At 38.5% G+C, this 15098-nt stretch overlaps 1 protein-coding gene across 1 annotated transcript in view; it reads right to left on the bottom strand.

Moving 5' to 3' along the window:
- Positions 1-82: 82 nt before the first annotated feature.
- Positions 83-15098, bottom strand: part of LOC122065200 (hydroxyproline O-galactosyltransferase GALT2-like) — a 17912-nt gene continuing 2896 nt past the window's right edge. The window contains exons 2-7 of the mRNA XM_042629014.1: positions 8790-9022; positions 7910-8200; positions 1599-1727; positions 1282-1455; positions 793-900; positions 83-659 (exon numbers count right to left, since the gene is read on the bottom strand). Of these exons, the coding sequence (XP_042484948.1) occupies positions 453-659; positions 793-900; positions 1282-1455; positions 1599-1727; positions 7910-8200; positions 8790-9022 (1142 nt within the window). The 3' untranslated portion in view covers positions 83-452. The remainder of the gene's footprint in view (positions 660-792; positions 901-1281; positions 1456-1598; positions 1728-7909; positions 8201-8789; positions 9023-15098) is intronic.

The raw sequence follows: 15098 nt of genomic DNA, 5'->3' as shown, positions 1-15098 counted from the left end.
TTCTTTGCTATCACCAGACATAACAAAAATACAAAATTATCATCTGTAAGAACAGAGAACATTAAAGTGAGTACAGTTCTTCTTTGTCAGCAAAAGCAATCATACTAATGGTTGAAATATCAGTTTCATGTAATCCACATTAAGTTCAGCAATGGAATGAAATTCCAGGTGGTTCTCATTGATCACTCTTCACTTGCTAGTTTTGAATTTGAACTGTTCAAAACCAATTTACAGTATAGTTTTACAATTTGGCCTAACTTGCAGATAAGCCAGAACCTAATTCTTTAGCTTTGGCTCAACAACACCAAACACAACTCTCTTTTCCAACAACTGAAAGATTTTTGCACACACCTCAACACATGGAGAAGTGGAAGAGACTTTTTGTGTAAATGTTACAATGATCTGCAGACAAATGGTGCTTTGGAAGCCTTCAATGATCACACCAATCATTGTCATCTATAGTTGCAACAGTTGGCCCGGCCTCTAGACAATTTATCCCACAAACATATCATCTGTCTGGGCGACTGGTAATGTGCAGTGTAGTAGTCCTGCAAACACCCATATTGACAAAATTTCCAGTTATGGGAGTACTGGACGGCCGTAGTACTGTTGAATTGCCCAACCCACATTCCCATACTGACATCTTCCATCTTGAACACCTGCCAAACAAAGTAAAAACTTCTACTGTTATTGGTCTGACCAATAATAATCACAAAAGTAACAGTGACCTAATCCATGAAAAGCAACATCAATAGAAAGAGGGGAAAATAAAGGTTGTTCCCATTAACGAACCCTTAGGCTTGCATTGGCTTGTTGAGAGACGATAAATCTTGCAATATCACTCGAAATTATGTATCCAGGTCCATTGGCATAAGGAGGATATACTGCTTCTGGCCACTCCTGTAAATATTTTGTGTCAGGGACGGAATCATGAAAATCTTATCCTCTTTAATTGTATGAACTCCCTTCTTATTCAATTCATAGTGAAGCAGAAGCAGAAACAGAATCATGAATAATGATGTATTTCCCCCCCCCCCCCCTGATAATAGAGAATAATGCATTTGACGTATAGTACATCCTATCAGATTGCTAAATAACATAACCACATCACAAAATTCCCTTCAGTGGGACTCATGGACAGATGGGTCCTGACACACTCAATCCCACTCAACACAGCACACTGATTAAGGAGGATGGCTTTTGGAAAAGCAGTAGAGTAGATAAGGTTTAGATAAATCTTTGCAACCTGCAAATATATTCAAATGCAAAGCACAACCATACCTCGAAAGTAACTGCCCATTTTCCATGTCTGAGAGGCCTATGCAAGAGGTTCAGATTGCCCATGTAAAGGGACTTCTTTGGAGAGAAACCCTTTATTTCTTTTAAAACAGTGTCCACCCTAACAAAGGTATCATCATCACATTTCATGATGTATGCAGCAGTCAAGTTCCGGACCTGGAGAACAGTGGGTTTGGGGAAACACGAAAAAGTCAGTATGGGGTCCAATAAAATGGATGTGCATTAAATAATCATCATCGAAAGACATTCAATTTTGAGAGGGCCATGGGAAAGGGTTAAATATATAGCTCTTAACTCACCCCATACTCACAGATGGCGATGGTTTTAAATACGACAAGTTCATACCGATCCAAAAATGGCAAAATCACAATATCACCAAAATACGCTGCTTCCTTCTTCAACAATGCATTCACCTCCTTCCTTGGATTCTACATGTCAACGAGTAGGAACAAAGTAATTTTATCAAATTTAATAACAACAACAACAACAACAAAAAAAAAAAAAAAAAAAAAGGAGCATGCAAGAGTATATAGGTAGATAAGAGAAGATTTACAACTCGTTTTTCAACCTGAGATAGAATGGACTGGTGAAATAGGGTTATTGTAAGCAGTATATGGCCACATTTCTCCCTCTTCCCAACTATTCCTTTCAAGATAACAGTTTTTAACTGGCAATAATATGATTGAAAGAAATTGCCTCCATCCAGAAGAGAAATCCCCCAGTATAGCTAGTCCATTACAACCCCAACCAACCTTGGAGGATCTTTAAAACCAATCAAGAAATTTGTTACTATTGCAAGCCAAAGATTCCACCTCCCGGTGAGAAGGCCCAAATCCCCACCAGTAAGAAGTGGAGGACCATAAACATCTAGGTACTGTAAACAAGTTACCCTCCATAATTAGTCTCCCATATCTCGAGAGTGGGCAGTTTCCAATACTGGAAGCAGGAAGAGAACCTCAGTTTTCAAAGAATCACCCATTACAACAGCACGAACTGTGCATCTGTAGGTCTCCTTCCAGTCTGTGAAGCAAATCCCAACTGCCAGATCTCTCTCAGAAAGTAACCATCAAAATTCAGTTAGGCAATGATCTAAGCTCAAGGGTACCACAAGCAAATACCAGAGGTGAAGGAGATCAACATCATTATAATGCTTCGGTCCTTCAAATAGTCTCTTCAGAGATACATCTGAACACTAAATCTGCTCAAGCCCGATGCAAAAGCATACAGATAAATGGTTTATGAATATATTGTGCGAGTCCAAAATAGTCTCTCCAGAAATAGCTCATCTCATCTGCCATGACTAAGAAAACCATATAGCTACATGTTTTATCATCCTGAAATTTGAGAAAAGTATCTTCAAGTAATCCAGTATAATCCCGGATACTCCATATAATTGCCATGTAGGCACCTCCATGTGTGTCCCTATTCCCCAAAATAACTTAGTACCAATGCTATACCAGGGGGAGGACATCCCATAGGAAACCCAGCTAACACACAAAGTGATTAGAAATTGGGACAAGATTAGTCATTAAACAGCAACACAGGAAAGATGGTTTACCATCTCCCCACTAGATTTCCATATCATACAAATATGACAGGAGACAGGCACTGGTTACTTCTCTACATAATTTTCCAAGCCGACCTTACCATGGGCAACTTCCAACATAAACCTTGACTATTGGTATACACTTATAATTTCAAATAGGCCAGCTAAAATCGGTCATTTCAACAGATATTAGTAGTGAAGAATTTGGGGGAAGCAACATTTTAAAGACAACAAACCATGAGGTCTTCCTCAATAAAGATAAGAAAATGCTGTCTGTGAAATACACCAACCCATGATTACTTCAATTTGACATTCAAGATAAAATAAAAAGAGCACAGATTTAATAGGTTGTATTTATCATGGAAATACAAGAGCAAATATTCTAGAGCTTTGCTTCAAACATGGCAGCGCAACAGGGGATTAAACTCATGTGAGCCCATTAAAAAAAAAGACGCATATTAAACTATCAGGTTGGACCTCGGGCTCAGCTCTATTCAGAATTCGTCAACTTCCAAACTAATTCCTGCCTGATTTGCATCCCTAACCCATTCATCTATTCTTTATCTTCCTTCTTCTGTTACCATTAAAGAGAAATCTATCATCACATTTATGGTTAAAAGACAAGCAATGAGGACTGTTAACACCCTTACACATGAATTCCAAGGCCCAAGCTTCTTTGTGTTCATTTGTAACCCACCTCTTCCCCAACCCTTTGGCATCTTGGTCCATGCTTCTCTGATTTAAACTAATTAGAAAGAAAAACCACAGAAAATAAGGGTTTAAGCAATTCTTAAAGTGTTTTTTTCTGGATAGGTGCAATTCAATGAAGTTGATAGAAAGACAAAATGCATGAGCAAGAACCAGCCACTCTCCCCCACTCTCCCCACAAGTCGTTCATTCTCATCAATCCAAGCAAACGTGGGGGGCCAATTGTCTGGATTCAAGACAGGACTTACACTGTCTGGATCCATAAAACTTAGGGGTAATTGCCTAGATCTACCAAATAATAAAAAGATTACAGAACTGGTAGGTATAACTCTTGTAAGATAGATAACGGCTGTAATCAATCCCAGTTATGACTAGTGATAGGCTCCAAACATTAGGCAAACAAGAGCCTCAGATCTGATCAGAAATTACAACTGAGAAATAAACACAGATTAGGCCAAAACTAGGTTAACCTGTAATGCACAAGACAGGGTCATACGAGCCTGAATTTGGGATTGAATGGAGATCATATAGGCAAGCAAACCATTAAAACCATAAAATTCTGCTGGCCGGATTGAGAGGTATGATGGTAGCAGCTTCTGATGACCTTCAAATTGGAATCAAAGGACCTTTGTATGATGCCTATCTGTCCTTCAAAAGTTGATCAAGTTCTGATGTCTAAACAGGGAGATAAGCTGGTTGCAAGAAAAGGAAACTTTTAGGTGATTTCAAGTAGCAGCATCAACAAGCCTCTGATGGCCTCAGTCTTCTGGTCGAGTTACCTCCCTGATGTGATGAACAAAACCCCAAAACAGGGCCAGCAATAGAGCAAAGGTCAGGGTTCTATGAAGGTGCAATGGTCTGCCCAGAAAACCCTGTTCACAGGCTGTCAATTGAAAACCCTGTTCTAAACATAGTGGAAACCTCATGCTTTTTTTTTTTTTTTTTAAATCATACCTAAACAAAATGGTACTCTGACTTCGGACACTAGGTAGGTATTCTTCGAACCCTTCACCCTAGGCTATTCCACAATAAAAACAAAAAACTATTGACCATGTTTCTATGAAAAAGATGGTTTTGAGAAGTTGTTTTTACCTAAAGCTGTTCTTGAGAAGAAATGGATTTCCAAAGGTCGATGATGAAGTGATAATCTCCAATCTCCAAGTGTTGAAGTTGTTAAATATCCATGTAGGGAAGAGATTTGGCAAGAAAACCATCAAAAGCTCACTTTTTCTTCACAACAGGGTGAGATAGGCGAGACATGTCGGGTTATGTCGAGTTGGGTTGGGTTGAGGGTCGAAATTATGTATATACCCCATTTGACTTGGTCTAACTCGACCGAGATATTTTACATTTTAAATATCACTTGTGCTCTCATATTGCCAAGCAAAAAAAAAAAAGAAGTTAATAGCAAGATCTTGAACCATGTTTCTAATTGCATCCTCCAGCTGTATCCTTGTTGACCAAGCTTCAGAATAGAACAAAATAACAGTCCATTTCTGAAATTGGCAGCAAAGATTTATGGATCTTCTAGAACCTTTCCTGGGACTTTCTCTTACTTGCTAAGACACATGGATAAGACAAAACAGAACTTCAAACTAGAATAGGTAGAGGGATGTTTGGCCTCCACAGATGGCTTCCACAAGGTTGGACTGCTGGGTTCAATTGGCTGAAGAATGGCCCAGATTTTAGGCCAGCTTTGAAGCACTTATGCCTCTTTGTTGACAGCTCGATCTACGTCATAAATTATATTTTACACTCACAAGTTACCATGTTGAAAATATTTACCAAATCCCAGTAAGGGTATTAAAAAAATAAAATAACAAAAAGCTAAATGAACGACATAAAATACCCCTTACATCCTTCTATCTCTCCTTTCTTCTTCTTCTTCTTCTTCTGCTAACCAACCACTCCCTCTCCCACTCTCTTCCCCCCTACCCCCTCCCTCCCTTGCAACCTGCCTCACCCCACCCCATTCCCTTCCCGGCCCCCCATGCTCCCCTTCCTTGATAAATCATTCAATACAAAGGAAAAAAGAGTGAGGAAGAAAACCAGGTAAAATAAAGAAAAAGACCGTTTACTTCGTTTTCTACTCCCTACCGTGTCTGAAACTTTCAGCATCGTTCAGCTCTAACCAGAGATTCAAAGTCTCAAGCAGAGACCAACCTCACAAGACTAACTCTGTTTCTCCTCCTCTATAACTTCTTAACTCTTTTTTATTTTGGTTCTTTTTGTATTTAAATGTACAACCTGGTTCTTCAACTGTTACATTCCCTTTCTCATTTTCATTTTTTCCACTGTTTCTCAGTACTGTGCCACTTGTCTATTTCTGGGTTGCAATTAAACTTGTGTGAATATCAATTAAAGCTTCCGTAACTGGGTTCCATTTTTCATATATTTTTTGCCTTCTGGGTTCTGCCAAGGGGAATTCTTTCCAGTGCCTTCGGTTCTGTTCTCCCTGTTTTTCTAGGTTTCAATTTCTGATCACCAATTAAAACCCTTTCGATTGATATCTCCTTCTTCCTCCCCAAGTATCCTATTGGGATTTTTCAATTGTTGTTTTTAATTTTCCGGTCTTCTGTTCTTTGAGCATTTTCATATAGGGTGAGCTCTGTAAGAAGAAAGCATGGCTTTCCAGAGGATTTTTCTATTGTTTCTACTTACCTCTACTTCTGCGCTTTTGGTGCCACTACTGCACGTCCTCGCCAAAACACATTCAAGTCCAATGATTCTGTACTTGTTGGGGTAGCATGGTGGGGTGTGGCGAGGTTGCAGGGGAGGGTGGGATACGGGGGAGAGAGCGGAAGAAGGAGGGACGAGGGAGTGGTTGGTTGGAGGAAGAAGGAGAAGAAGAAGAGGAGAGAGAAAAGGAATTGAGAGGTATTTTAGGTTGTTCATTTAGCTTTTTCTACTCTTATGAGGATTTGGTAAATCTTTTCAACTTGGTAACTTGTGATTGTAAAATATGATTTATACTTGCCAGTTTTGTAAATCTTTTTGCTATCTGTTATATCTAGGCAATTCCCCCAAACTAGACTAATAGGGGAGAGGCAAGAACTTCACCCGTTAACCTACTTTAACAGAGAGACAGAACAGACAAGACAGAAACAAGGGCAGTGAGAACTACTAGTGGATAACTCTCCCTATCGTACGGCTTTCGCAGACTCGAGCTTGCTGGCAAAGAATGTGTTATTCTCCTCCTCGTACAGTCAACTTAATAGGTTTCAAAAGATCTCTGAGGAAAATTAATGCAGAGCATGGTGTGGATGCACTTCAAAATTGAACTAGCTAGTTAATAGATGAGATCAACATCTACAACTCTTCTTTTATGAAGTGCTGGAAATGTATCTGATCTTTTTTCTTTTCCCTTGGGGTTTAGGAAGGTGAGAAAGAAATCTATAAAAAGGAAGAAGAGGACAATAGATAAAATCCCTGTCAAATCCACAAATGTACTCGTCAATAAATGATGGGTCCCATCAGGAAAATTCACCTTATGAAGAGTTAGCCCGGTTAGAGAATTACAAAAGTTCGACAGAAAACTTGGCCATTATTCATCAATGACTAGGTGAAATACATCCAACTCTTGAACTTCTTCTGTTGATTGGTGATGAAGAAAATTGCTTCAAAAATTCAGAAGGGCTTTCATGATCTCCATCATGGAGGCATCTGTTTTGACTTGTAAAATGGCTATAATAGGGGGAAAAAAAAAAATCATAGCACAAAGATGAACTTAAAAGAAAAAAAAAGACTGAACCCTATTCATCACCTTTGCCTTCTAATCCCAAGACCTGCCACTAGATGGAAAAAATACCATAAGAGCAAAAGATCACACTTCGTTCACCATGCTAGCATTTCCAAACACATCCACACACATCACCCCAAACCAAAATAAAAATGAGAGGGGAAAAAAAATGGGGGGCAGGTACATCTTGCTTCATTGAGCGATACCCTTACAACTAAGATGCAATTAAAATTGAGGAAACCATGAGAATCATGCCACTATACCTCCCCTCCCGAAAGCAAGCTACAAGAAATTTTTACTTTCCTTCTGGCTTTACCAAAAACCCACAGTGGAGCAGTAAAAAAACAGAAACAGCGTTCTGAATAAGAAGTGAAAGAGAGCTTTTATTCTTCCACCATAAAGTTGTCATGCATGGGCTAGCACCAGGGCTTGTCAATGATGTGATAAAAATCGAGGGAAAGACACTATTCACTGGTCCAACAAAAAGTTTCCCTATGTAGAAGGAATATCATAATAGCATGATGGAAGCCCAGATATCCAATCCATCAAATTTATTTTAATTAAAAACTTTCTTGGCACAAACGACTATGTATCTCTAATAACACATAAAAGCTTACCAATGCCACAAAGAAACGAACGACTACGTTAGAGGACTTGATTTCAGATGATTGCATCCAGGTTTTTCTAACTGCCATGCGCTCTGCAAAGTGATTTGAAGCAGAAAGAATTCCAATAAAAAGCTGAACCGGACTTTTGGGCAAAGGATGAGCCTTCCAATTCTCTGACATTTCCAACACTCGCTGGAGGGAGAAACTTGGATGAGAGGTAGGAAGAGAAGTTGCATACACATAATGCACATCCAAATCACCTTTAATTGCTAATCCTGTTGCATCTTCAAGAGTAAATCCCTAAAAGAAAAAGAAAGACTGATCACCTGAACAGCATTTTCAAGCTAATTTCAGCAGAAGTAGGGAAAGCATGCCAAGAACATAAACATCAAAACTTCAAAACCAACATTACCCTTTTGTTCCATTGGTTAAAACATATCCAAGATACTGGCGACATGGAACAGATAGAAGAGGATAGAATAAAATGAAAACTTGTGTTCTGGAAAACCAACAGGAGGAAGACATCCCCCTTATTCTGACATGCATAAGCACATCCATGAGGATCAGGCCCCCGCATCTGATGGATCCAGGTGAATATTCATCAGAATCGTTAATATTACCTGACAGTGTTTGAGATTTTTCTTGACCATTATCCACATTAACTTGCCCACCATAGAGAATTAGATAGGCCAGAAGGCTCAGATGATGTCACTTTGCCCTAGGGCATCCCTTAGACAGTACATGATCAATGAACTGTCTGAAACCCCTCACAAGAACCAAGGTGACACTCAACTGGACAACTGAAATAGGAACAGTTAAGTCCCATCTTCTGATCCTGACATGAGCAGTATTCATCATAAAAAATATTTCTAAAAACATAGTTACATACCGTTCGATAAGGAAATGAAGTCACATGTCGGCCACCAACATTGATGTGATATCCTTCCACACCAGCTCGGATAGTCAGGATGAACATTCTGCCCTCCGCAAAAGGAAAGGGCCAGGTAACTTCTGGCTTTTGCTTACGCCCTATGAATCTTTTGAACCAAGATGTTGTCTTGGACTCTTTTGTATCGACAATATCACTCCGCATCCATCTCTCACATCTCCCAAATCCATCAACTGTCCAACAGTAAGTACCAGAAATATGGGTGAAACTCAAACAAAATATGGCACCTTGGAGATGGAAAATCTGTCTGTCAAAGGAGCTAAATTTACTGCCCTCAAATAATACCCTATGCCCGGCACAGTTTTTGGAATATGGATAAATTAACTGGGAAGTCAGCATGTAAAGGTGGAGGACCAAATAAAAGCATTACAAACTTGACAAAAACAGCAACCAAATAGATTGGAAAAACCCCTCATGCCTAAACTGAATCATAACTCAACACCAAAATGTGGCAATCACCTAGGTTTTTAAGTAGGCAGTTCAAAAGATCCACCGAGCTCCAAATAAAAGAAGAAACTTACTTCTTGATAAAGGGCTCAACTAAGAAGAATAAAAAACAATTAGGTTTTCATTGACACGTATCCATCTGCTAGATTGAGAGACAGTGCCAAAACATGTTTCCCAATGCTTTTACATGGTATGCATGCTTTGCATTACATATCAACATTTATGCGACATGATGTTTTTTTAGTTGTTGTTCTATCAAAGTTACATAAAGATGTTAAATCCTTAGGATAACATGGAAAATAACGGAACCATGGATGCCAATGTATACAGTTATAGGTCCAAGTAGCATTTGTTTGACTAGGTTGCATTAAGGTGGGCATGGGATAGGAATCGGATTGATTTGAACCAAATTGCTCCAAACCTGATCCCAGCAAAGCCTGGCCCAATTTGGTTCAAAGCTGAGAGCCTGAGACCGAAATTGGCTTGAGTTGCAGCCGCTATGTTTGACCCTAAATCTTAGGGAACTCAGCCATAGCTATGTTGTCTATACTTTAGTACTTTCCAGTATTACCAATGTTCAAAAAACCTCACCAATTACACCATTCACTAAACATAACCCCTAACATTTTTATGTTCCCTTCCAACTTCTTCAGAAATTTATGTTTTTTAATCACTTTTTTTATGACATGTCGGGTAAAACTAAACCACTATTGACATGGATCCCATAACCATCTCCATGTCAATTTTTGCAAACATCTGAAAGTTTATGAGGATCTGCTTAAAGTACAGGATATATTGTGTCTTGCATCATTGTGCATCCTTACCACAACGATAGTTTAAGATTTGGGTCGAAATAGCTGAAATCTTTTCGGTTTCAACATTGTAAAACCAGGATCTGAAACCAGTACCTGCGATTGTGAAGAGAGAGAGAGAGAGGACATGCTGAACATGATAGGATCAGTCAATCTATCATGGACTGCCTATGATGTATTTATATTAGCAAATAAGGAGTAAACCTTGCACAAGACTAAGACCAAAAGTAGACTTGAACAAGGGGTTTGGAGTGGCAAATCTCAAGTAGAGCAAGGGGTAAACACAATCATCTCAACCTCTGTAAAACCAACAAGAGCGGAAACTTCAACACTATGAAGAGTGAAAGCGAACCAGAGCAAACACCATCAGCAATAAACAGAACCATTTGATCAACACTATCAATAGACATCAGGTCAAATCAACATTTAGAGAAATGCTCTTGTCCTCTAATAAGTTTGACCAGTCAAATGATTTTGTTTATACATGAAACTTTTTGAATTGGATAGAGCATAAAACAGTTTCCTAAGTCTAAGATTATTTAAATCTAAGTTGTAATAACAAAGTTATGTTCCATCAAACTCATTTTTAAACTGCGTGAATGTTGTTAAAATCATTGAATGAAAATAATTTTATCGACATCAAATTAAAATATTATTTTACCGCAATTTTAGTTTTTAGCAATGGTTTACCATGATAAGATTTATGAAATTTTCAAATTTAAAGAAACCTCAGCACTTGAAAGTTAAAAATCTCCCCTACAACAAAAAATACAGTTTTTGTTCTTGGAATAGGGGATTGACTTTTTATCCTCTTGGAATTTGATTTTAAAACAATTTTTATTGGATTCAAATAGACTTAAACAATATTTGGCATAAATAAGTGTTAGACCAACGCCTTGCACTAAAGCGACAAGTTGCAAGACCCCAAACAAACTGCATGGATGCCAAGGCGGCGATTTGACAACTATGGTGCAGTTTAAAATAAGTTTGACTAGAGCATAACTTTCTCTAAATTTTGATTTTTGATGACTTAATATGACTTATGTTGTTTTTTGATGACTTGATGTGGCTTAATGTTGATTTTTATGACTAGATGTGGCTTAATGTTGACTTTCGATGACTTAATGTGGCTTAATGTTGACTTTTTTTATGATATAAGGTATATATGTAGCACATTAAATAATGTTAGTAAATAGGGGAAATAAAAAATAACACTTAAGGCGCCTTGGTTGCCTAAGCAATGCCTAGGTAGGCGCCTTAGGTTGCCTAAGCGCTTAGGCACCACTCCACCGCCTTAGATCTCCTTGTCACCTTGACAACTATGGTAGTACACGATGGATTGAATCAGTAGTTGCAGCAGGGGATAGGGGCCGATTTAGAACACAATGGTTGATTTTCTTCTGCAATAGCAGTGTACGAAATACCTTCTTCTCAGACCCAACACAAAACCTTAGTTCAGCTATGATCCATCATACAAAACTTTAGTCCTCATCGAAACCCTAGTTCTTCTTCTCCTACCAACTGAGATTCCACAAATAGGAGTGGACAGCATAGGTGCTGTCACCACAAACCAGAACCTTTGAATGACTCAAAAATGTTACGGCCATGTGACAAACTAGGATCTGAAACCAATACCTGGGATTGTGAAGAGAGAGAGACAGAGAACAATGGGAGAGGGGATGATGGGGACATCAAGGTGTACAGTCGAAAGAAGAAGAAGATTCAACCAGGTCCATCTTTGTGATTGGAGGATTAAACAAGAAAGAAGGAAAGAGAAGAAACAAGAAAGAAGAAGGAAAGAGAGGAGTCGAACCAGCCTTCCAGCGCTGGGTTCGACCCCCCCTTGTCCTCCCAATCAGTAGATCTTGTGGATCCCACCAATCTTATTTGATTCTAGTACTTTGCATATCTTGTGGACCCCACCAAATCTTATTTGATTCTAGTACTTTGCTTTAAATCTAGTGATATTTGATTGTCTTACATAATTAGGAAACTAGGACTTCTTTATATTGGTCTATTAGGTAGTCTTTTATTTCAAGTAATTGAGTTTCTAAATATCTTTTTTATTTTTGGAAGTTTATTCTATTTAAGTGTGAGGCCATTGGCCATTGTTTAATACAATGAATGTGAATTGAAAAAAAAACCAAGAGCAAGGCCCCCCACCCCTCTCACGATTCTCTCTCTCTTTCCATCTCGTCTTCTCACTTTCTCTCTCGCCTCTTTCCTCTCTTTAGTCTCTCGGCTCTCCCTTCTCTCTTCTCTCTTGTCTCGCCTCCCTCTCTTTTTCCATTCTTTTTTCTACTGCTGTTTTATATCCCCTTGGGGCTGAACTGTTGCTGCTGTATTTTTTTCTTTTTTCCTTAATGTTGAACTGTTTCTGCTGATCTCCCCTTTTGATGCTCACTGCTGCTGCTACACACTGCTGCCATTACATCACTGCTGCTGCTACCCTCGGCTGTTGCTACTCTCGGTTGTTGTTTACTCTCTGCTGGTGCTGATCTCCTTTCAATGAATGGATTACTGCTGGTTGTACCTGCTGTCCGTGAGTTGCTGAGAGCCCCAACATCATTCACCAAGCTGCATTGACAATACTGTGGATCTCTCTACAACCAGCTGGACTTGTCTTCATCAACTAAAGGTGGACTGCATCTCTTTATTTTGAAGGACCTTGATCTCTTCTTTTCTCCTCAGATCTGGACAGCAGTACGGTAAAACATTAAACTAAACCCTCCCCACCTCCATTAATCCCTATTATATATTGCAACCCATTAACATTGAAGCCAGCCTTTGCCCTTTGTTTATGCCTATTTTTACCCGTTGTTTTAAGTTGTTTCGTCACTGTTATATCTCCAAAAAAAACCCTGCTGATTTTCTATTTTAGTTGGTTGCTAGAGGACATTGATTGTTTGCATATCTAATTTGGGTGTCTAAATTGATTTTTGCTGAACCTAACATTCGTATGTCGTTTGTTCCCTTCCCCATGTCCCCACTTGAAACTTAAGTAAGAATTTATGTGTTTTTCCATCTAGATTATTATTGCTTTTGGCTACTTTGATTGTTAGTCTCATTTTATCTTGCATGCTTAATCTTGTTTGCTGAGTTTCTTTTTGTCCTATCTACCTAAGCCCCTTGAGTTGACCCTACCTAGTTAGTTAATCTTATAGGAGACCTAGTCACCTAGGAACCCCCTACATCAGGGGATGTGCTGAACACCATATGATCAGTTGATGGAGGGCTATAGGGGAAGGGAAGAAATCCCTAAGAGAACTCTGAGTTGCAGGAGAGGAAGAGAAGATATCGCACAAAGAGGGAGGGAAAGGAGGTGACACGACCTAGTCTTGCACCATACCTGGCACCAAAACTTTAAATTCAATCATTCTCAAAATCTGTCCAATAACTTGGGTTACATGCCTTTATATAGTAAACTGAAATTAAAATTTGCCTAATTAAAATCTAAAACTGAAATAGACTTTTGATTACTTCCTAAAATCTTTGTCTAAGAAAAATAGAAATACAATAAAACTAAAATAGGAAAATTCTACTTGTCTAATAGCTACCCAAAAGAAAAGATTGCAAATATTCCCCAAATAAAATAAAATCCTAAAGATCCTAATGAATCCAAGAATCAATTTAGACCCGGTTTGATAGGAAAATAGGAAAATTCTACTTGCCTCAATTCTACATCATCAGTATTGCTATCGTGGATTGCCAATGATGTATTTATATTCGCTAATAAGGAGTAAACCTTGTACAAGACTGAGACCAAAAGTATGACCTGAACAAAGAAACTAAGACTAACAACTACATCATGATAGGGACACTCCCCATATTGTAAGTAGTCTTCAACACACATGAGTTGAAATGAAACGTGGGTTGACTCCCTAGGACACTAGGTATGAAAAGTTTCGATAGAAATTTGGGCATTTCGGTCTAATTTCGATTTTTCTATTGCTTCGGTTGAAACATTACAAAAAAGTTCTAATAAAAGCACTATTTCAATTGAAATGAGTCGAAATTTCAACCATTTCAACTTTCACACATTTCGTTGGTTTTCGACAATTGGAGAGGAAAACGTCCAAAAAACCCCAGATTTTTATTTTCTAAATCGCTTACAATTCTTGATGGAACAAGGTGTTGGGGACTATTAAATGGTTTTTCTTCATTCCTAATGCATATTTTAGTTGTTTTAATTGAATTTTGTGTGATCTAGTACTAAATTATTTGTAGAATAAGCTATACTAGAGAAAGTATACACTATACAACAGGGTACAGCATACACTAACAACCTAGGATCCGAAACCAAAATACCATTTGAGTGTGCTTTTTAACAATCTAAATATTTCAATATATTTAGATGCTTAATTAGGGTTTTCCTAAAGTTTCAGGTCAAAATACGGCCAAATGACCACTGAATGGTCAAATGAATATGCAGCCGAAATGTACCAGATTTCGACTGAAATCTTGAACTATGACTATAATTTTCTCAAGTTAAGCACACAAATTTAGTTGATAGATTCAAATATATATATATATATATCAAGTTTCGTTCTTTGAACAGTCGGTGAATTTCACAGCGGTCCAACGAATCCTTAAAGGATCTTGTATCTGATTAGAGATCAATCTGTATATGTGTTATTTAAATTTTTCTTTCTTCATTTCGTTAGGATACTTAAATCTGAGCATGACATAGTTTTTCTTTAGATTTCTCAAATAATCAATACAAATTTTCACATGCTGCCATAGTTGTCATGGCATCGCCAAGGAGGCGATTTGACGTCCTGGCGGAAAAAGAAGTTTATGGCAGTGCTACGATTTATGTCCAAGATACTATCATTACCGCCTGGACAATTAGACATCCAACCCGTAATCGCAACGACCCAATTGCAAGAGCGGCGCTCTACCAACTGAGCTATATCCCCCCGAGCCAAGTGGAGCATGCATGAAGGAGTCAGATGCTTCTTCTATTCTTTTCCCTGGCGCAGCTGAGCCA

Source organism: Macadamia integrifolia, unplaced genomic scaffold (genome assembly GCF_013358625.1).
Source record: "Macadamia integrifolia cultivar HAES 741 unplaced genomic scaffold, SCU_Mint_v3 scaffold1921, whole genome shotgun sequence".
NCBI classification, from domain to species: Eukaryota; Viridiplantae; Streptophyta; class Magnoliopsida; order Proteales; family Proteaceae; genus Macadamia; species Macadamia integrifolia.
This window is presented reverse-complemented; position numbering and strand designations above follow the sequence as displayed.